The sequence below is a fragment of the Magallana gigas genome, chromosome 4, assembly GCF_963853765.1.
Source record: "Magallana gigas chromosome 4, xbMagGiga1.1, whole genome shotgun sequence".
NCBI lineage: Eukaryota > Metazoa > Mollusca > Bivalvia > Ostreida > Ostreidae > Magallana > Magallana gigas.
The window spans coordinates 12,692,943-12,716,365 of record NC_088856.1 but is presented as its reverse complement, the minus strand read 5'-3'; the positions used below and the strand labels follow the sequence as shown (position 1 = coordinate 12,716,365).

Below are 23,423 nucleotides of genomic sequence, written 5' to 3'. Positions count from 1 at the left end.
ATAAAATAAGTTTAAAAATAAGATAAATGTAATGCTTCCAGAAAAAATGGAGACATGCCTACTTTTAAATTTGAAGTACACGTCCTTAAGCTTCTGAATATAATTATAAAAATTACGGGGAAAACCAACACGGCATTGGAAGCTTTGAGACAAACTAGTACAACTTTCAACAATTTGCAAATCAAGTCATCTTATCGAATCTAACAGAGTTAGCATCCATTACTGATTTAACTCATTCTTTGTTTGCACCGTCATTTTAGTTGTATATAGGAATGGCAAAATAAATGAAGCTTATTGAGTATAAATGATTGAGTACAAGTATGAAGTATGACATCATGGAGATCCCACACTTTCTCTTTTAGTATTTACCACCACAAGTACTCGAATTCTACTAAGATGGATACTGGAAGCATACAAAATACTAGTATTTACAGACAATTAAGGAGGTTGGGTACAGGGTGATTTAATCAGCCATCAGGTCTGCCTTAAACTTTTTTAAAATAATATTTTGGGGCCATAAAGAAAAAACCCAACAGTTTTAGATTTGTAAATTGAACATTTTTTTCAAATATCTTATACAGAGTTTTTTTTATCTCAAGAGGGTAGATAGGGCCTAAATATGGACACGGCCCTTAAAAGACAATGTCAAGAGATTATCATAACTCAGACTAAAGTACATTATCCCTAAATAAACCATGATGAAACATTTTTTGAGGGTTTTTAATTATAAAAACACGTCACTGGTTGCTCGATCAACACTTAATAGCCGTGGAAAATACTGAAATAAATTGAATAGTACTGGCACTAAATTAACACCCAGTTTTGATTACTCAGAAGGAACTATTCCATAATTTAGGGAAATTATTCCTAGCATACCGGCATAAACCAAGCATGGTATCGCTTATCATATCTTTAAATATAATATGCATGCAATTCTCTACCAGACCAAAAAATTCGTATTTGTACTTTTGTTTCAATTCTTTTGGTGCAAAAAAGCAACAAATAGCAATATTTGAAGAACAGTTCAGATAAAAAATAAACAAAACCTTAAACAATATCAAACATTTAACAGATACATTTATTATTTATACCAAGATTTCAATGTAAATGTATAAAAAAATTAGTAGGGAAAGATGAACACAGGCACCATAGCACCATCCATAACATATACGATACAAACAGCTTATATGAACCTAACAAAAGCTTATTAAACACAATACTGATATTGTGCAACAGAAATTGTTTTCCTTCTTATTTCCCAATCTAAATGTAAAAATATTTCTTGGAGATGATTCTTCGAAAACTCCAAAGATTGCATATTTTTATAACTTGATATTCATATAATGTTTACTGAAAGATAAGACAACCCCACTTCAATTATATTCAATTGAGATCAGTCTTTTCAGAATAATCAGTGCAATAACCAAATCTTGCATTTACTTTTTCACATGCTACTGAAATTTGGGAAATTTCAAATTCTAAATAACATGTATGGATAGGTGGATGAATTGCAAAAATGTTTAAGATATTTTGGCTTCATTTAGTGCACTTAAAATGAAAACAAACACCACAAAAAAACACAGAAAATATACAGAGAAACAAACAAAGTTGTTTTAATGCCCAAAAATTGTAAAAACATATTCCCATTTCCTGAGTTTGTGTATTAAAAAATCATAATACATGTACAAACACATCTGATCAACACAGATTTCTCTCTTTATAAGATATTCAATTTAAACATTAAATTTTTATTTTCACTTAGCAACTATATATTTTCATTTTTATCCTCTATTAACCAGATACACCATCTTGTTGCATTTTAAAGGTCTGGGTGTTATGTTCACCTCTTAATATCTCTTTCTACTGGAGACATAAAACAAGTGAAAGGCTGTACATGTACTACATTTACACAGGGGAAGGTAGCCATTACAGTCCATTACACTGCACTTTGTAACCTTGCAACCAAATAATAGCACAGATCCAATATCAAACCTGTACATTCCAAGTAAATTAAGTGTACCATACTTGTTTGTAAAATAACAGTCACAAACTATTGACTAGGAAAATACAAAAATTAATATCAAGGAATTTATCTTAAAAAAAAAAACAACTTAAAAAATATATAACAATTGGTGAAAATAATAATCTTCCTAATCTTGGAGCATTATTTCTTAATTTTCCACATTGCTGATTTTCTGATCAACTAAAACCATGAAGTTATAAGGCATAGTAAAGCAAGCAGCCCACCAACACATTTATATTTTAAAAACATCTCTCCACTTCTGTCAGAGATTTCTCATCAGTTGCTCCAACCGATCTTTGACTGATGATAGTGAGGTGTTGAATCATGGAGGTAGTAAAAGTGTCTTTCTGTGATTTCTAGGGTGCATTCCAACTGGGACCAATATCTAAGTGAACTGACAACAAACAGCAAGGTATTATGGTGGTATGAACAAGTTCACTGATTACAGGGAAACAGTGCTCAGGTCTCCGTTTTTTTAAATCGTCAACCATTGGCGCCCCCTTCCCATGTTGCCCCACCCCTGTCGGCTGATGCTGCAAACAGGTCAGGAGACAACGTCTCTTGTACACTGCAAAAAAAAAAGGTTTATAATGTACAGCAAGAAAGCTAAACTTTGAAAAAATGTCTTGTAAACCAAGCTAACTTTTAGTAAGTACTAATAGATACTGTATGCAACTTGTTGATAAAAGTGATAGATTTTTGGAATAACCATTCACATAGTTAATTGACTTTGATGTCTCTGAGGATTTAAAAAGGAGTTATATCTTTTTAAAATACATGAAATTAGAATTTATTTGAAGAGAGTAAATTAATGTACTTTGGTGCATTTACATATCACATCTTCATCATCATCATCATCATCATCATCATCATCAATCTCTAAATTAATCTTAATTACCCAAACTTCAACATCCTATCATTTTCCTCCACACTCTTTTGGTTTTTCTCCACCTGCTCTTTAACTTCAAAGCTTTCTGTGTTCAACTTTGTAAACCTAATAAATATATAAAAACATTCCTGTTTAATCTCATTCACTAAGAGATACACCACTGTCAGTACTTTGATTTATACATTAAGTTATAAATTTAGCATACTTTTACAAGTTTGTACATTTGTACCACTCTTGATACTGATTTAAGGAAACACAAATTAAGATAAATTATTACACAAATTATATTACAAAATGCAGTTATGCTAAAGGCACACACAAAATATTGATTTATTTCTGATAGTGATGATAACTTGCATTTTCTAACCGATATTTGTTCTCTTAATAAATTTTGTATACATTATTTATGTGTGCCTTTTATGTTAATATTTTAATAAATAAACACCATGTTCACCTGTATATAAGTATTTAATTGTATTACATACACAATACATGTATATTTTAAATATGACATGTATCAAAATGATGTTTCAACCGTCTCCAATATACAATGACCCACACACCTGTAAAATACATAGGATAAACTTCTGTCATTCAGTCAACTGAAAGGTCTGCAAATGTGACTGAATTATAGTTTCTGTAGTCACATTTCAATTACCTTTCAGTCACATTTCAGTTAAGTGAAAGGTCTGCAAATGTGACTGAATTATAGTTTCTGTAGTCACATTTCAATTACCTTTCAGTCACATTTAAGTTAAGTGAAAGGTCTGCAAATGTGACTGAATTATAATTTCTGTAGTCACCTTTCAGTTACCTTTCAGTCACATTTCAGGTGACTGAATGACAAGGCTGCATTGCACAGCATCTATAACACACTTTACCTCTGTGTCAATTCATCTCCCAGTCTGCTAGTCGATGCTGTGCTACTGGTGGCCATACTGGATGCAAGACCGCTGTCTCTGAGCATTGGGGGTACCTCTTGGCGGTTAGGGGAGGAGGGCGTGGTCCTTAACTGGACTTGTAGGGGGACAGGGAGAGAGAACCCTCTCTTGATGTGTGTCCTTACCCCTTCCTTAGCCTGCTCAGCCAAAGATAAACACTCCTTATCCATCTGAAAGGAAACAGAAATTTTTATTTAAAGAAGCTTAAAATTGACATTTATGAATGTAATGTGATGTGTGTATAATCATGACAATAAACTGTTAATCAACCTTTATAACTGTGTGAGAAAATATGGAGTTTTTCACCTTTATTTTTCTTGCTGTCTCTAGTCTTAATATACACATTAGATGTTGCATGTAGTTATAAAGGCATATAGTCACAAAAGTTAGTAGTCAAGACTCAAGAATTAGTTTAGTACGTGTCAGTGGTAAATGGCAGATAGAGGCCAATTTGAAGACTATTTATCAAACTCTACTATACACCATGCTATGATAACTTACCTTATCAATGCGGTTACTGAGTTTCTCCAGGCAATCGTTGACCGAGGAAATGTTCTGCTCAACTTTCTTTGTTCTCTGGACATTCTTCAACAGTAATCTATGGGAGAAAACTGCTGAGTTAGATTTGAGCATGACAATGTGGACACTCATCTGGGAGTTACTCCTCTTTGATCATTAAGACTTACCCAATCTGTTTTCCTACTACACTATAGGATCTCATTAGATTCCTTAAACAGTGGCCTTGTAACAAAGAAACCAACTGTACACAGAGATCTTGTATCCTCATCCTGCAAATTATAGGTCAAATTAAAGCAACACATAATGTGTTAATATCAGATGAATGGAATCATTGCACGTACAATAAAAACTTAAAATTGTTGTCTGTATGTGCTACTGTGCTGTGCTCTGCTGAGCAGAGTTATATATGCTGAGATATGCTGTGCTATGCCAGTTCATACCTGTCGGACACATGGACATACTCCAGCTCTGGACACAACGTCCTCTGTTTTCTGTCCTTAGAGAAGGCTGAAGAAATCTCCTGGATCTTGCTGCACAGGTGCTCAGCTTTCTGAGAGCTGTCATGTAATTAACAAATGAACAGAAAATAGTGACTAGGGACTAATGATGTCACAGTGGCATGTTGGAATGAAATAACCTTGACCTCACCCAAAACCATTCGCTGACCTTGTGTAGTTTTAAATGAAAAAGAGGTTGACATGTTCTGTTTTTAATTTTTTTTTTCATTTTGCAAGAAGAACAAAGTTATGAAATTATATACAAGATAATTTTTTTTGTGATAAGTTACATGGAAGTTATACCTTTGAATACATATGATATAGACATTATGTTTATGAGAGAAAATTAACAGAGATCTCTAAACGTCTGATACACACCAGTTGTCTTCTTCTAAGCAGCCCACACAGTGACTGATGGCCTCTTTCTCCTGTTCATAAATCTTGTTCATTAGGACCTCCATGTAAACCTTGCACTCCTCTGAGCGATTTTCTGCCTACAATTGTCCAATGTTTTATTTACAGAAATACTTTACTAATTCAAGCTTGAAACCAAATTTTAACATCTTCATTTATATTGTTAAATCATTTTTTCTCACTAGAACAAATGCCTCACTGATGATATATGTCAAAAATACAGTAAAAACTTGGTTATAGCGAAGTCCGAGGGACCAATGGATTTACTTTGTTATATTTGTAATACGTTGTATTTGTATAACGAATTTGTAATTATAACTATAGCCAATTCACTATATACATGTATTCTTTCACCAGACTATAATTTTTGTTAATTTGGGCTTAAAAAAATAAAAATACATTACTTTGATACCTTTAATAATCGGATTGTGAATTGAAAAATTTATTTGAAAATAAATTCATTCAAACTTTTTTGTTAAATGGTAGTGCAAACTTTTTTAACTATAAAGAAATTTGTTATAAAAGTGTTAAATTTTGTTATCATTCACCTCTACGGGACTCAAAATCAGTTTGCTACATCGGTAACATAAAATTTTGTAAAGATTTGTTAAGAATTTTATCGGGGACTCAAAAAAACTTAGCTATATCCGAGAATTCGCTACATCCGTGTTCGTAATAAAGGAGTTTTACTGTAGTGTACTCTGTATTTGTTTATCCCTTCTCTCTAGAGTAATACTGTCACTTACTATATATGTACTGTACCTTCAGCACCCCTCTAGAGCTGTTGTTATAAACTATGCATTGTACATGTATTTTGTACAGTTACAGTCGTATACTATTTACATGAAGCATATTTTAGCACTTATCTTTGATGACTGGTCATACATCTTTGCATATTCTGCACATATCTAGAGTTAATGTTAGTTTAGTATCACTCTAGGTCTACTGTCAGACACTTTGTACTACATTTATAGAGCCTCTCTATAGTTTTGGTTGGACTCAAAGTAACAAATTCTGTCAATTGAAATCTTATTTTTTTCTTTACCTTTTTGAGCACCTCTCTGGGGTTACAGTCAGACACAATGAACTGTATTCTCTCGTATCGGTCCCTCACAACCGCAGCCATATCCGGGTTTTCCCTCAGCAGTGGTAGGAGGACCTCGAGGTACCCTATGAATGAGGCGTAGATTCCGTAGAACATGTTCTGTCTCTTACTGTGTTCCTCCAGCAGTTTCTTCATGTCTGGAATTGTGTTGTTGATGTGACTAGTCAGGCGGAAAATGTAATCTCTGAAAGACAGGGATAGAAGGTCAAGGCTTTATAAGAAATGTAATGTTTGAAAGACAGGCATTAAAGGTCAAGGCTAAATCAGATATGTAATTTCTGAAAGGCAGGGATCAAAGGTCAAGGCTTAATAAGAAATGAAATCTTTGAAAGACAGGAATCGAAGGTCAAGGCTTTATAAAAAACGTAATATCTGAATGACAGGAATCAAAAGTCAACGCTTTATAAGAAATGACATCTTTGAAAGACAGGGATCAATGGACAGGGTTAAATTTGATATGTAATCTCTGAAAAAGTGGTATCAAAGGTCAAAGTGAAATTAAAAATAAAATCTATGAAAGACAGGCATTAAAGGTTGATGTTATTTAGGAAGTGTAATCTCTGAAAGACAGCCATCAAAGGTCAAGGATAAATAAGAAATGTAATCTCTGAGAGATAGGCATCAAAAGTCAAGATTACGACAGAGCATTAAAAGTCAAAATAAAATCATCATCTTTATAGTGTCATACATAAAAAAACTGGACTATGTATTAGAATAGAACCTGAGAAAAAAGACTTTCAAATTTCAATGTGTTAAACATTGGGCCCCTTTTGTAACAGGATTATTTCGGAGCCATTGATTTCACATATTGAGCATTGCAGTTCATACGTGTAAACCTACTATTTCCACATCAAACTTTGAACCCCTTGTCAAGCCAAAGAATTGTCCAGGGGGCACAGTCTAATACCATATTATAACATTTGAGTTTTTGAGAATATTTTTAAAAAATTCCTAAGAAAAAAAATCAAATCCTCCTATTTGGCCCTACCCTTCCCCCTGGGATCATGATTTGAACAAACATGAATCTGCACTATCTGAGGATGCTTCCAAACAATTTACAGCTTTTCTTGCCAAATGCTTTTAGAGAAAACTTTTAAACAAATTTGTCTATATATTCCTATGTTAAAAAATTTGAACACCCCCCCCCCCATTTGTGGCCCCACCCTTACCCTGGGGATCATGATTTTCTTAAACTTGAATCTACACTACCTGAGGGTGCTTCCAAACAAGTAACAGCCTTTCTGGCAAATTAATTCTTGAAAGAAGATTTATAAAGGTTTTTCTCTATATATTCCTACATGACTCCCCATTGTTGTCCCACCCTACCCCTCGGGATCATGATTTGAACCAAAGCTGTTAGACAGACAGACCTGTTCGGGAGTTCCATGTTTGCAGTTTATGCTTCATTTTGGAGTCTAAATCCTAATCTGAGACTCCTCTGGTTGTTTGCAAAACATCAATTCATTAAACTATGGGGGGGGGGGGGGGGGGGGGGGGTCAGAGGGTTCTTGGATTATTTATTTGTATATCTACAATTTAGGTAGAGGGCTTCATGAACATCATGACCATGCATTTAGTTTTTTCTCAAAAATACATGGGAGTAGAGAATATTTTCGAAGATTTTAATAAACAAATTTTGCACTATATGGCCATATTAACCCATGATTTTCACAATTTAGGTAGAGGATTTTATGAGGAAAGAAGATTTTCTAAGATTTAATACATTTTCACTATATGGTCATATCGGCCCTGCCCTAGGGCCTGAACTCCTGGGGGTCACGATTTTCACAATTTTAGTAGAGGGCTTCACTGACATCATAACCATGCATTTAGTTTTTCCCCACATGTGGATAGTTGAGAAGAAGATTTTGAAATATTTGGTCTTTTTTGTCATATTTGGCCACACCCATGAGGCCCCGGGTGAGTAAAGTCATAAGTTTCACAGTTTAGATTCCTATTATCCTAAAGATGCTTTAAATCAAAAATGGTAACAATTAATTGGCCATATAGTTAAAAATGTAAAATTGTTAATGCATGACCAATTGATGACAGACAAAAACCAATTGCTATAGGTCACCTGAGTGACTTAGGTGACCTAATAAATCTGTAGAAAACAAACTATTATAAGATCATCTTTCTGGCATATCTCACTATTCAGTGACCTCAGAGGTCACTACCTCGGAATGCTGTAAGTGCGCATGCGCAAAAGTCAACAATGTCGGGGAAACTTGGTCCGAAAGTGAAATTGACTGATTCAGACAGCAGTTAGTAAGTGCAGGATATTGATAGGGAATCAAATTGATTGATGGAATGAAGTGAAAGAAGAATCAAAAAGACTTAAGAATTTTTTCCCTTAAAGAGTAATTTAAAAACTTCTAGAATTTGCAGACTATATATTTCTGAACAGTCACAGATTTGTGAAAATCATTAACTTGAATGATGCTCTAAGAAATTGTAGAACAAAATGTGTTCCATTTATGAGCATCAAAAGAACTTGTCATTTATTTCCAGCAACCTCCTCCCTTTCCTAAGTGTGAGCAAAGTGTTACTACCTGAGTGAAATCTCGGCGAGTTGCATCAGTTCCTGTTCCTGAATGGCCAAGGTCACATATCCGACAGTGAGATGAGCAATGGCGCTCGTCTTGTGGGCCACGTAGGCATCCTTCTCATACGATACAGGGTCAGTGCTGAAGAACTGAGGGATTGGTGCTGCAAGGTAATAAAAAACAGTACTTCTTTTATCATATAAACAAACAACAAAATCTAGATCATTGAAATTTGAGCGATTGAAGCCGCTCATTCAACGTGTATGCTTCAGACCGCAGCTGATAAGCACGCATGTCTACACTGTTTCAAACTTGAAAAATATTTCAATAGATACAGCAAGACATTTAACTCTGTATTTAACCTCCACTTAGCTTAAAATGTATCATATACTTATAAATCAACTCATATTCATCAATTTTTTCCCCATTTCTCTATTATGTCCATAAATTCATCTAGTAAATAATTTCAGAGGTTTATATTTAATGTTTTCCGTGACAACTTTGGCATCAGATGTGTAAACTGATGCACATAAACGCTGTCTAATATAAACTATGATCACATCTATCAAAAACAAAGAGTTACATGATATGTAATAAAAAATCATATATATATATATACAAGTAGGGTAAAAAGTGTGTTGGTACTAATGATCTCAAGAGCGTTTTCCTGTCACATCTTCCTATCCCCCCCCCCCCCCCATTCTCATGATCATCACTACATATAGGGTGTCAAGATAGCCGTGTGATAACACACACTTTATCAGATAAATGTTAAGGTTTGAAATCTTAGCTTGCTTTCAATGAATGAAAAACTTCAAGAGCTTTGTTCAAAGAAATTGATAGTGTAAAGAAATCTGCCATACCTCCATAACATTAATTGTCATAAACTGAAAAAAAAATCATCTTTTAAATTATTTGATCTCTTTCTCTAATATTCCTGGTATGTTAAGCATTTGTTGCACCTAGACTGTCTGTCTATTTTTTGTCTTTTCTCTCAATCTGTCCTTCTGTACTTTTAGATTGTTGATCTCTCTCTCTCTCTCTCTCTCTCTCTCTCTCTCTCTCTCTCTCTCTCTCTCTCTCCTTACGTATTTCCGGCTGGTTCAGTCTTTGTTGGTCCAGCCTCTCCCTCTGGAACAGGTAGAGCTGACCATGCAGCACATTTTTGGGCCAGTTCTGGATCTCTGCTGTCATGTCGATGACTTCACTGATCTCCCGGTTGTGATACAGAATCAGTTGTTCACTGGCCGCTATCTCTGTCTCCTTGGCTATCAGCTCCTGACACTTTGCAAACCTTACAAAAGAGAGAGCCATTTATTAATGTGAAGAAACATTTACAAAAATCATTTACATACCACAAATCAATCTTCTTTAAAACTTTGGCATTGATTTTTTCACATAATTATGTGAACATCAAGCATCAAGTGTTTCTTTTTATTAAGTGTGCTTACGTGTACCTGTCTTATTTGTTAATGCATATTTCGTAGTTTTCGCCAATAATTTCTTGTGATTAATACCCGCCCATTTAGTTGTCAAATACTTTTTTTTGTCTTTTGCCCCTTGGTTTGTTGTAGTAACCTGTCTATTCTGATGTGTATTTTGTTGTTTACACCTTTGTGTATTGTTGTGATTTATACCTGTCCATTTTGTTGATGTTTACATCTTTGTGTATTGTTGTGATTTATACCTGTCCGTTTTGTTGATGTTTACTTTGTTGTTTACATCTTTGTGTATTGTTGTGATTTATACCTGTCCGTTTTGTTGATATTTACTTTGTTGTTTACACCTTTGTGTATTGTTGTGATTTATACCTGTCCGTTTTGTTGATATTTACTTTGTTGTTTACATCTTTGTGTATTGTTGTGATTTATACCTGTCCGTTTTGTTGATATTTACTTTGTTGTTTACACCTTTGTGTATTGTTGTGATTTATACCTGTCCGTTTTGTTGATATTTACTTTGTTGTTCACATCTTTGTGTATTGTTGTGATTTATACCTGTCCGTTTTGTTGATATTTACTTTGTTGTTTACATCTTTGTGTTTTGTTGTGATTTATACCTGTCCGTTTTGTTGATATTTACTTTGTTGTTTACATCTTTGTGTATTGTTGTGATTTATACCTGTCCGTTTTGTTGATATTTACTTTGTTGTTTACATCTTTGTGTATTGTTGTGATTTATACCTGTCCGTTTTGTTGATGTACATTTTGTTGTTGGAGCCAGTCGAGCAGTTGAACAGCTTGATTGTGCTCATCTCCTTCAATGACTGCACTGTCCCAAAGAACTTCTCAAAGGTCCAGCGCAAGCTTGTGTTACTCTCCAACAGGCCTGCCATGATGGGGGTCACAATGGACTTCAGGAATCTAATACAAAATAATAACACAGTACACTGCAGTTAATGATTTACTAAGGAAATCTCTGAATATGAAGAATGAAATTGACTACATAAATTGTCATTAAAAATTCGAGACTCCTGGGAGAAAAAGATCATTAAAAAATAGATAAAACTTACGGAGAGAGTAGACAAGTGCGGGGTAGGTCTGTCCTCCACTCGATCTCTCCGTTCTCTGTTTTCTGTACCCCCGATATCACCCCTGAAGCCTTGTGGGTAGTGATCATATACCTGTTGAAAAAGTTGATGCGTTGTGACATACCTGCTACATACATGACTGTACATTACAAGCAGCCTCAGTTTATCATTCCCATAAGACCCTCTTCATTGGTTTCTCTGCCTGAGTAAATGGTTGCTTACAAGTAATGTTCATTCATTTTGGCCTTTGAACTAGGAATTTTTAATATACAATGAAATTTTGCAGACTCAAATTTGACATATCAAAGGAAAATCCATTATAGATCATTTTGCATTAAACTTCATTTATCAAATGTATTACCCATACATATTCTCACTATTTTATACTTAATTATTTACAGTGTTTCTGTATTTTTCCTGCCTTTGAAGGGAGGGCACTATTTTATACTTATTTATTTACATTGTTTCTGTATTTTTTCTGCCTCCATAAGGCTGGAATGGCAGGTGCCCTGTGGCGGTGTGGTAGATAGTCACCCCTAGACTCCACAGGTCAACAACGGCTCCAAAATCCTGGCTTCTCTCTCGCCGCAATACTGCATGCTCATACATATTGGGATCCTACAAGAAAATTTCAATTCATTTGGCTAACAGTAAGTGTAATGCATACCTATATCCGTTTTTGGGTTTTTTTGCTCATCACAAAATTTGTAAATTTGGGGAAAATCTGTAACATTTTTAATTATAAAAAAAGATACAGGATAAAATTTCTGCGCACTCAATTTTTTTCGATTTAAAAGAGACTGCAGAAAAAGCGAAAATTAAATCATCGCGAAAATTTCCGGACATACGCTATATGGATCCTACAAAGAACTGTTTTAATTAGATAGGTTTTTTTTTTTATAGAAAACATAAAATCTTTTTGTGATAAGGATCTCTATATCACTAGAGACCCTGTTTGAGATGTTGTTAGACATAAGAAAGGTGGTAGCAGATTCAGAATATTATATTTTGAAACTAATTAACAAACATCAAACATATGGAATAGATGAGCTATAAATATGTTGTACTGAAGGAGTGAAAAGTTTATCTATATCATGAAGTACTAGTACTTATAGATTACTATAACCCTCAAGGGCCTGGACCTCAAGACCATCACCCAAAGCCAACTTATCAATATTGAAGTATGTCTTGAGGCAATATATTACTTCAGGTTTCTTTATCTTGTAGACAAATAAACCTTAAGAATGTACAGTCTTTACATGTATGTGTATACATAACATACTAGGTACTCCTCCGTCCCATAGATGGATGTAAAGGTCTCCTCCTCCTCCAATCTCCTAGCAGCACCAAAGTCTGTCAGCTTGTAGATTGATCTAAAATTATACATTTATGTATATATGGTCATTACATAGTTACATGTATCATCTAAGCATTTAACATGTTAAAAGATCATAGGTAAACTTCATCAATAATCTCTCTGCTTATGGAAACAAGTATACTGGTTGTTTTGGGGTTTTTCTTAAAAAACCTCATAAATACAATTTCAAGCTACCCAACAAATCAGTTAGAAAAGTGGCAATCAGACTGTTCTACTGACTCTTTTGTCATGGGAGGGCTGGAACTAAAATGCTGTGCATAGTTAATAAGTTTCACTGCCAATTTAACAGGAACAATCAAATTGCTGCCTCCATTAACATTTCCTCTACATTTGGATAGTCTTAGAGCTTGCCTTTGCAGACAATGTCCCTGACATCAATCAGTTTTAAACAGAATGGAGCAAGACGAAAAAGCTTTTGGGAAGGGGGGATCCTTCTATATATCTCCCTTAAGCTTTTGTGAGAGGTTAATCTGCCTTTAATTTTAAAAATAAATTGAAAGATTCAATCAAGAGAGCATACAGTACCAATCAGACCCAACCTAACAGAAAGTAAACCCCAACTAAACTCTGGGTTTACTAGAGTGGACCAAGAGTAAACCCCAAGTAAACCCAGAGTGGACACAAAGAGTAAACCCCGATCAAAAGTATACCCTGAAAGCAGACGCTACATGTGTATTCGGAATATACAAGGGGCAGGAAGCACAGGCAGAAGGGTGATAAGTTAAAATACAGGCCTGCTTCAGACTTCAGTGCATATAGTTGACTCCAAAAGCAATCCTCGAGTAAACCCAAAGTAAACCCAGAGTAAACCCAAAGTAAACCCCGAGTGGACCCAAACTTTCAAAAAGTAAACCCAAAGTAAACCCAGAAAGTAAACCCGGGGTTTAGTTGGGGTTTACTCTGGTGTTTAGGTTGGATCTGATCGGTACTGTAACAATTATATTTTGTTGAAATTGGTTGATAAAATATGAAAAAATCTTCCATGAAAAATCATTGTAACTTTTATTTACAGGAAACTAAACAATCAATGCTTAGTAACATAACAAAATGTATCTTTGTAGCTTTTTAGATTTTCAATTAATTTATATATTATACTATAACATATGTGAATCATGAAAAGACTTTTTTTGGTATAGTTAAATATCTGCCCCTAATTTTAACCAATTTTTATATAGTGTCGTATAAAAATCAAATCTCCATAAATCATTGTACTGAGGATGCCTATCACTTTAATCTTAATTTTAGTCATCATTACTCATTCGCTGTTTATCTATGATGTCACCTAAATCACCTAATTCCCGCAATTTTGACCAAAAAAAATGCTTATATTAACATTTTTTCTTTTATTTGGTATTTAGAAGTATATAGAGCCCAGGTCTGCTCAAGTATGATTTTTCTTCCTTAATCATACACACCATACTAAACAAGAGGCCCAGGGGCCACATCGCTCACCTGAGCAACAATTGCATTAATTCTGATCAAATTAGCATTACAGTATCAAAATATCCTGACAATTCAGTACAGTAGATCTTGCTAAAAAAATTAAAAAACTGCCAATTTTATCCGCCTCTTATTTTTTGGTAAATACCAAGCCCCTTTTGTTGTTGTAACTGTAAGAAGATTTTTCTCTATTCCTATATACCCCCCCCCCCCCCCCTCCCATTTCGTGGCCCCACTTTTCTCTAGGGAATCATGGTTTCATCAAACATAAATCTGCATTACCTGTGCTTTCTTGGCCTAAGTACTGAGTTTTGGACCGAAAACTTTCCCAGAATATTTTTAAAAATTTTCTCTATATCTTCCTATGTAAAATTTGATCCCCCAATTGTGGCCCCACCCTATCCCCGGGGACCATGATTTGAACAAACTTGAATCTACACTATCTGAGGATGCTTCCACTCAAATTTGAGCTTTCTTGGCCTAAGATTTTTTGAGAAGAAGATTTTTAAAGATTTTCTCTATATATTCCTATGTAAAACTTGATCCCCTAATTGTGGCCCCACCCAACCCCCGGGGATCATGATTTGAACAAACTTGAATCTACACTTCCTGAGGATGCTTCCATTTTAATTTGAGCTTTTCTGGCTGAATAGTTTTTGAGAAGAAGATTTTTAAAGATTTTCTCTATATATTCCTATGTAAAACTTGATCCCCCTCTTGTGGCCCCACCCTACCCCCGGGGACCATGATTTGAATAAACTTGAATCTACTCTATCTGAGGATGCCTCCAATCAAGTTTGAGCTTTTCTGGCCTAATAGTTTTTGAGAAGAAGATTTTTTAAAAATTTCTCTATATACTCCTATGTAAAACTTGATCCCCCTCTTGTGGCCCCTCCCTACCCCCGGGGACCATGATTTGAACAAACTTGAATCTAAACTTCCTGAGGATGCTTCCATTTTAATTTGAGCTTTTCTGGCCTAATAGTTTTTGAGAAGAAGATTTTTAAAGATTTTCTCTATATATTCCTATGTAAAACTTGATCCCCCCCTTGTGGCCCCACCTACCCCCAGCGACCATGACTTGAATAAACTTGCATCTACACTTCCTGAGGATGCTTCCATTTTAATTTGAGCTTCTCTGGCCAAATAGTTTTTGAGAAGAAGATTTTTAAAGATTTTCTCTTTATATTCCTATGTAAAACTTGATCCCCCAATTGTGGCCCCACCCTACCCCCGGGGACCATGATTTGAACAAACTTGAATCTACTCTATCTGAGGATGCTCCCATTTTAATTTGAGCTTTTCTGGCCTGATAGTTTTTGAGAAAAAGATTTTTAAAGATTTTCTCTATATATTCCTATGTAAAACTTGATCCCCCTCTTGTGGCCCCTCCCTACCCTTGGGGACCATGATTTGAACAAACTTGAATCTATACTACCTGATGATGCCTTCACACAAGTTTAAGCTTTTCCGGCCGAATAGTTTTTGAGAAGAAGATTTTTGAAAAATACCAACAAATTTTCAATAATTCTCAATTATCTCCCCTTTAAAGAGGGCGTGGCACTTCATTTGAACAAACTTGAATCCCCTTCACCTAGTGGTGCTTTGTGCCAAATTTGGTTGAAATCTGCCCAGTGGTTCTTGAGAAGAAGATGAAAATGTGAAAAGTTTACGACGACGACGACAACGACGACGACGACAGACAACGGACAAATTGTGATCAGAAAAGCTCACTTGAGCCTTTGGCTCAGGTGAGCTAAAAATGGTACATGAGCAAGCCTGCGCTCGATGTTTCCCAGTCGAAAAACCATCAGAAGACACCCATATTTTGCTACAAAACATCAATTTATCAAAATAGGTCAAATTTCACGACGTCATTTCTTCATTATGATATCACTGTGGTGATAACCTTTTACACACTTATTTTCAATATGATTTCAACTATCTGCCACCTTATTTTTAAAGTTCTTTTTAAAACTTTAATTTAAGGGGCAAAAATGCATAATACCGCACATAGTCCTTTCACACCTGGGGTATAAACTGCATGTATTTACATACTTTTAAGTCAATTTTTAAAAGGATAAAAATTGTTTCCCTGGTGAGCCATGTAGCCAACGGGCCTCTAATTTATATTTTGCACTCCATATTGGACCAGGGAATCATCTTGTTAGCTGTCACATTCTTTTCCTCTTTCTGTATGCTTATACAATGTATTAATTGCTTTACAGAATCAGAGTCTGAACAGCTAGGCACACACTTTCAAAATATTGGAGATCTGCTATCAATTTATTTAACACATTTCCAGAACAATTCTTTATATGCATCGATCAAACCAGACTTTAATTGCTCAGTTTTCCTTTATAGTAAAACCTTTTTTTATGACAATTATCCAACCCATAGAACTTGTCCCATATTCATATGTTTATTGATAGTAGTGCATTCACTTATTAGGTGCTAGCGCTCTTAGAGCAACGACACAAAATCGTTGAACTGAAATTGAAGCTGCCTTCACTGTCTCGTGAAGGAGGTCACTTGCAACAGAAACAAGTTACTACTTGTCAGGTTTTTTTTTACTATTTCAACAAGGAGTTTAAAATTACAAGGACTCTTGTTAAGGTATTTTATCTCTCTTGATTTTATCACAGTGCAGTAACTTATATCTATAAGGACTATATTATTGAGAGAAACAAAGATATACCTTACTATATCCAACCCTACGTGTATAGTATAAATTGCAAGCTGTTCTTCAAGATGTGATCATGCATTTTTAAACTGAACTAGTTTTTAAGATAGCAATTACTTATTATGAAAAGAAATGTTTCAAAATGTACATGTATTATCATTATAAATTTAAAACATTTGTATAAAGGTGGTTGTGTGTATGCAATCCACAAACAACCTCCATTGAGATCAACTCTATAGATCTTCCGTACATATTATGCACTCTAGTTAACATATGTGCTGCAGTCAGGCAATCGTTCTTACTTCGTTTACTGTGTGAATTTAACCTTGTCAGGAGGCAATCGGAAGTCTTTAGCTTTTACCTCTCTGTGTCTCATTCAGCACATGCATAAAGATTCTAATAGATAAGCGCCTATCAAAAAAAAAATTTAAAGTACAAAGCTCACAACTAGTCATCAAGTACTAAGAATTATGCACATTCCTGGTATTTGACCAGGATGTGAACTAGAACAGCTAGGTCACCAGGTTCAGAGCTAGTTTTTTCTTCCATTCAAATAAACAAAACTGAAACTTAATTTATTTGAATGTGTTTTGTGTAAATTTTAAAGGTTTTATGGTATTTACAAGGCTGGGGTAGGAGGAATTCAGTTGGTACAGGATATCTGGACAATTATCAGGAGGGCACTCCTCTAAATTTTTGTGGTCTTGGCCAATCCTCTCTGAGGTTTGGCTGCTATACAGTACCTAATGTTGTTCCTTTAGAACCATGGCCTATGGAAACCCTAAGAAGGCGTGTTGAGGAAAAACCATGAAACCACCAGCTAAATATGTAGGATTATAGGCTTGTTTGGGGTAGGTCAGACAGTGTTTTATTTATTGTTTTGTGGTTATATAATTAACTCTTATCCTTGAAAATGCACTACAGAGTTTTTTAAACATGAAACGCACCTTAAACTGAAGCACTGTTAAAGCTAGCACAGTCAGTACAAATTTTTTCAACTAAAAATATATCTGCATCAGGTTGAATGTATTTCAGATCATGTGGCGTATACGTACAGTAATCGACACCACAATTGTTAACTCGATAACTGCATGTTTTATAAACTCTTTGACAATTAACAATTTAAAAAATATAAAATATAATCTTACAGATATTCATGAATTCTATATTCATATTTATTTATACACTCTATAAAAGCTGAATCTCTAATTTTTGATTAACCCGTCTAATTAAATACTCTGAAAAGGCTATTTAAAATATCGGGTTCGGCAATTCATAAAATAATTCTCCAATTTAACTAGGAAAAAGGCGCAAAAATGAAATTGTAGTGGCGACCGGTCATCATGTCAGTAAGTAATATTAAATGGGACAATCATGAAGATAGCAATGAAATGATGTGCCTTTTCACACACAAAAAATAATCTGATATCTTATTTCTAGCATCACTTGATCCATTTTAACCAGTTGACATTTAGTTTAGACAGCTGTACATGTAGACAGGTGCACGCACTTCCGCTATATAATCTTTTATACTGATAAACTCTTTCCCTACTGAATGCCTTATCTTAGCTGCCTACTGCTGATAAGAGCCCAGCTGATGCGCTGATTTGTAGGCTCAATACTGAAATAAAATTGCTGCAGACACTGGTCAGAAACAAAACCAGGGTCCCACTGTTTGATATCATTTATCACATAAGTGAGAAATATTTTGTAATTACATGTAGAACAAAAAAGATTCTATACAAAATTTTCTTTCTCCCCAACTCGAGGCCCGAACTCTATAGCTGTAGGGAAAAATCTTTTCCGGAGTCTGTAAGATTTTTTGAGGCAACTTTTTTAAGTTAACGTGTGCAGCCGCCATTTTTGGGGCTCTATGTGGTGAAACTTTTCAAACTTTTATACACAATTTCGTGAATTGATACCATTGATAGCTTAGATTAGCATCCTGCTATTTGTTTAAGCCAAATTTTTTTGCACCAAATCTCTGCATTTTGCATTTTTATTTCCACTGTTTTAATGTGTATTGACTATGTGCTCTTGTGAGCGCCATTTTGAAAATGAACCATTCTTTAGAGAATGCATTTGCAGTGTAAGGGCTTAGTGATAGCGATGACACAATTACGCCTGTGGGGGAACCTCCTGGTCCAATTGGGCTCCCGTCTCGCAGGCATAGTTATGGTAGGTTAAGTGATGAGGAGGCTGAACACTTTGACACTCTTAGACCATTGGGGAGAGCCCACATGTATAAAGATTCTGACAGGGAGGAAGAAAGCTATAGTAGTAAGGGGTACCCTCGGGGTAAGACTGAGTCGCCCAAAAGTCAGAAGAGGGGGGTTAGTGGTACCCAGGGTGGCCATTATATTAGGCCAGCACAGTTTCAGTCCAGTAGCTCAGTACATTTGGGTGTTAGTTAAGGGTCTGTAATAAGATGCAGCTCACCAGTCAGGGATTATGACTTTGTCCCACCCAGTGAGAATTTAGGGGACCCCATATCACATGGTTTTTATGTGGCCCCTGCCCCTGGGGAATCCCCAACAGGATATAGTGCTAAGGCTACACTTGAGTCCAGGGATCATGTTGTTATTCCACCTCAGCCCGTTCACTCAGCCATTCATGTACTGGCACCCCAGACACTGGTCTTTGATTCCCCACCTACATACTGTCAGCAGCTCCACCCCTCCCCTTCCGCTGGGTCCACAGGCCCCGCACTCCAGTCCTCGGGAGGCCAGCATGCCAGTCCACAGGGGGCATCTTTAGACATGATGAATCCACTCCCGGGGAACAATTATGTTGCTCCAAGTCCTGTCCTGCCCAGCCCACTGATTTGCAGTTGCAAGGCTCCACTACACAGATCTCTACGACCCAGGGACAGATTGTGGTGACATCTAGTGGGGGGACTTCCACCTCGGGGCACTTACACCAGTAGCATATAGACCCAGGCTATGTACGTACCACGCCCTACCCCCCGGGCTGTCAAACTGTGGTTAGCCTGGATGGCACCCTCTTAGGCCTATTTGTACCTCAATCTAGTAGCCTTGGTTACCCTGCCCCTGCACCTGTGGTGCCGCCCCAACCTTATTATTTTAGAGAGGAGGGGGAGGTAGAGTGGCCCAGGTTCACCCACAAATGTACGAGTCCTCTCCCAAGGAGACCGGGGTACACTTTCCTACTCCCAGCACACATGACCAGAACAAAATTGGAATTTTATTCTGAGCTGCAGGGTTTTTATCAAACTTTTTAATGACTTTAGGGTACTGCGATTGAACTGTTGTGATGTGATCACTCGTATCTTATAGTCATTCAGATTTTAAAGGAGCAGCTCACGTACATCAAACATGTCTGTGATTGGATTTTCCGTGAAATGCAATAGCACATACATTCAGATTCTTATTTTGAAATCTACATAATTTTTTACTTATTTTGGGGCAGAAAAACAAATTTATTAATGGTTTATTCATATTTTAAATCTGTTGCTAACATTGTATCACTTTGATTCTTGTTTATGATTATGTAAGTGTTTTCATTGTCTTTCATGGCAATGGTTGAACTAGACAAGAATCTTTCTTTTCTTTTGAATTTTATATTGTTTTGTGGAAAAATCCCAAGGCTTATAGTCAGTTTCTCTCAGCTGTCTCAGCAATAAGGTTGGTTAGTGCATACTTCAATTTGGGTTTTTAGTCATGCCTAGCACAACTAATTACTGAGCATGCCATGGTAAAAGCATCATCAAAAGAAAGAGTTTGTTTTTTAAAGGACAACCAACATCAATAGATGGCTTTCCATTGACATAATTTTACAGGAGTTACCTCCCGTTGGTGGGTGTTCTCTTTGATAATAATATCCTTCTCAATTAGCTATTAACAGCAGCAAACTAATTATTGGGAGTGTTTCTGATTTTTTTATTTCAGGTCTTGTATTACCTAATATAATTGTCCTTTGATCCTAAACCACTTCTTCTTCTTTAAATCATGTATAATTCTCAACTTCTTTCTAGATCTAAGATTTAACAATAAAACTTCTCTTGTTTTAAGACAGAAACTATAAAGATACTCACCTTCCATTTTCATCCACTTTTCTCATGATGTTTCCAGGTTTGATATCTCTGTGTATTATATCTTGTTGCCTCAAATACTTCATTCCTGATGCTGCAGAGACAAACAATTTTCAAAGCACTTAGTCTATCAATTTTTTTTTTTATAGATTTACAATAATCTGTGGATATAACTTCATTGGAGTCTTTCCATCACATCTTCATCAAAGTGAAGTTTTATTGATGTGATGTTAAATAACATATTTATCTTAATTGCAGCAGGTGCCCAACACAATTAACCACTCTAGACAACTATGTGCAAGTAAAAGGTTTTGGTTAATATGAAAATCAGCCGATTAAGTGCATCAATTTGGCCCCTCCAACCCATGCAGACTGAGTTACCCGATGACATTCCAGGTATTGTTATCTTTATCTTATATTAATATTAGTTTCCTACATTTTTGTTCACGTACACAATTTTCTGCATTCTTTAAAATTTGCATGTACATGTACATATGAATATATTTTCCAAATATCAGTTATCTGATAATTATGTATTATCGATAACTGGGTTATCTTATTTCCCTTAGGAGTGTCAAGGAAAGATTTCTGAACTTGAAGCCAAAATTAATAAACAAGTCATATAAAATCTACAAACAAAACCATACAACTCAACATTCTATTAATGTTAAATTGTGCAGAATCCATAGCTTTACAGTACTGTATTATTAAAAATTTATAGGAACCATAGAAAGTAAAGAAGAGTTAGAGCAATGTTGTGCCAAAAGTTGATGTAACTTTATCCACATTGACAAAGAAAATGCAACCAAATGCAAGTAAACATTCACTATGGATTGGGTCAATGCTCCAACACAATGACTGTAATCATGCCAGACACTTTAAAATTGCATAAGACAAACATTATGTTGAAGACCGTAATATAATAATCATGTGGCTTACTCGATCAAGCGCAGTATGTCGAGACAACCATGTGTCAATCAAAGACTGTTTGCAATACATGTACATTCATTGACTCAAGTAGTATGAGACAAGCACAATGCATGTCAAAGATGGTTCATTGTATGTGATTCCTGACTTGAATCAGTAACCTTACCGATGTCATAGAGGACGATCAGGAACTCTTCTTCGGGGAGGCCATAGAAGTACTTGGGCTGGTCTAACATGGAATACAGGCTGCCCCCATCACAGTACTCCATCGCCAAAACAAAGTTCTTGGACATCATCTGGAAGAATTTACCTCTTAAGTAGACCGATTGGAAAAATGGTTGAAAACAACAATTAATGATTAATTATTTTACTTTGAAAATACAGTAGAACTTCATGTAATTCAATCTTTAAAACATCAATATTTCAAATATGTCATAGTGAGGTGGAGGTCTCAACAACATCTTGATGTGCATATTTAACTGATTCCATGAAGTTTTGGGGGTTTTTTTTCTTTCAGAAGTATTTTGCTCTGATGTTGTGTCAATTTTAAATGTTGTAAAAATGCATAGTTATCTCCATTTTAACTTCAATATCAATTTGATATAAATATGTGGAATTCCCAAGTTTATGCAATACTTTCTTCATGCAATCATAATTATCATGTATTTTTTCTGATAGTTTTAATTCTTAATCATCAGCATATCATACAAATGTAATTATTATATTTTGTCCAAAAAAACCCCTGGAAAATATGAAACAATTTGAAACCTTATTTTTTTAGCAGCTGCAATTGACCCATTTCTTATCTTCTTGGTACATAAAATATATGAGTACCTACTGAGAGTCTTATAAGTACAAAATGTACAGTTCTAGCTAATTATTTCAACAATATTGACATCAATTCTGTCAGTAGAATCTAGATGTACTCCTTTTAATCACTGTGTGTTGATTTTTTTCAGTTATAGTAATTTAATCTTTTTTATATGAAGCTAAATTACAAAAATATTAGATGAATGAGCTCCCATAGCAACAAGTATTAATTTACTGCTATTATACACATATAGAGTAAGAAACATATGTTAATTATATATATGTTCATCTTGCTTCCTTTGTAAAATTCCAACAGCTTTGACATTTATCTCAAGTTGCTCATATGAGATTGGTCGTGCCTTAATCTAGGCTTCCTTGTTTAATTCTGTAGACCAATAAGCTTTAAATACACTATAATTCTGGCTTATAAGGGGGATTTTTTTTCTGGTAATTTTACCCCATACGCTATGTGATATTCATTTTTAATTGATACATTTTCAGAATGTTTGGGTTTTTTTCTAAAAATGAAAAGGATGTTCCTGAATAACTGTTATCTGAGATAAATTCTATTTTTCTGACGAAATCTACTTCCTTATTTAACTTTTAAAGAGTGGTTCAGTCAAACCAACTACCAATAAACAATCTAAATTTGACACATCTAATCTTTCAA

At 35.2% G+C, this 23,423-nt stretch overlaps 1 protein-coding gene and 1 long non-coding RNA gene across 4 annotated transcripts in view; one reads left to right on the top strand and one right to left on the bottom strand.

Annotated features, from left to right (window-relative positions):
* Window positions 1-1,060: 1,060 nt before the first annotated feature.
* The window catches only part of LOC105318588 (serine/threonine-protein kinase TBK1), a 36,460-nt gene continuing 14,097 nt past the window's right edge, over window positions 1,061-23,423 (bottom strand). For both annotated transcript variants that reach the window (XM_066081338.1, XM_066081339.1), the window contains 16 exons: window positions 22,110-22,239; window positions 21,020-21,110; window positions 12,747-12,837; window positions 11,925-12,082; window positions 11,447-11,557; window positions 11,118-11,297; window positions 10,023-10,228; window positions 8,941-9,097; window positions 6,329-6,572; window positions 5,248-5,363; window positions 4,813-4,929; window positions 4,540-4,641; window positions 4,355-4,451; window positions 3,794-4,023; window positions 2,922-3,017; window positions 1,061-2,591 (listed from right to left, as the gene is read on the bottom strand). In XM_066081338.1, the coding sequence (XP_065937410.1) occupies window positions 2,507-2,591; window positions 2,922-3,017; window positions 3,794-4,023; window positions 4,355-4,451; window positions 4,540-4,641; window positions 4,813-4,929; window positions 5,248-5,363; window positions 6,329-6,572; window positions 8,941-9,097; window positions 10,023-10,228; window positions 11,118-11,297; window positions 11,447-11,557; window positions 11,925-12,082; window positions 12,747-12,837; window positions 21,020-21,110; window positions 22,110-22,239 (2,211 nt within the window). In that variant the 3' untranslated portion in view covers window positions 1,061-2,506. The remainder of the gene's footprint in view (window positions 2,592-2,921; window positions 3,018-3,793; window positions 4,024-4,354; window positions 4,452-4,539; window positions 4,642-4,812; window positions 4,930-5,247; window positions 5,364-6,328; window positions 6,573-8,940; window positions 9,098-10,022; window positions 10,229-11,117; window positions 11,298-11,446; window positions 11,558-11,924; window positions 12,083-12,746; window positions 12,838-21,019; window positions 21,111-22,109; window positions 22,240-23,423) is intronic.
* On the top strand, window positions 8,575-22,116 carry LOC105318586 (uncharacterized). Of its 2 annotated transcripts, XR_010712824.1 has the most exons (5): window positions 8,575-8,656; window positions 8,900-9,104; window positions 11,956-12,114; window positions 21,275-21,412; window positions 21,738-22,116. It is a non-coding gene; the product is annotated as an uncharacterized lncRNA (long non-coding RNA). The 2 variants fall into 2 exon arrangements; XR_898526.4 differs by lacking the exons at window positions 8,575-8,656; window positions 8,900-9,104; window positions 11,956-12,114 and adding exons at window positions 16,735-16,898; window positions 17,573-17,816.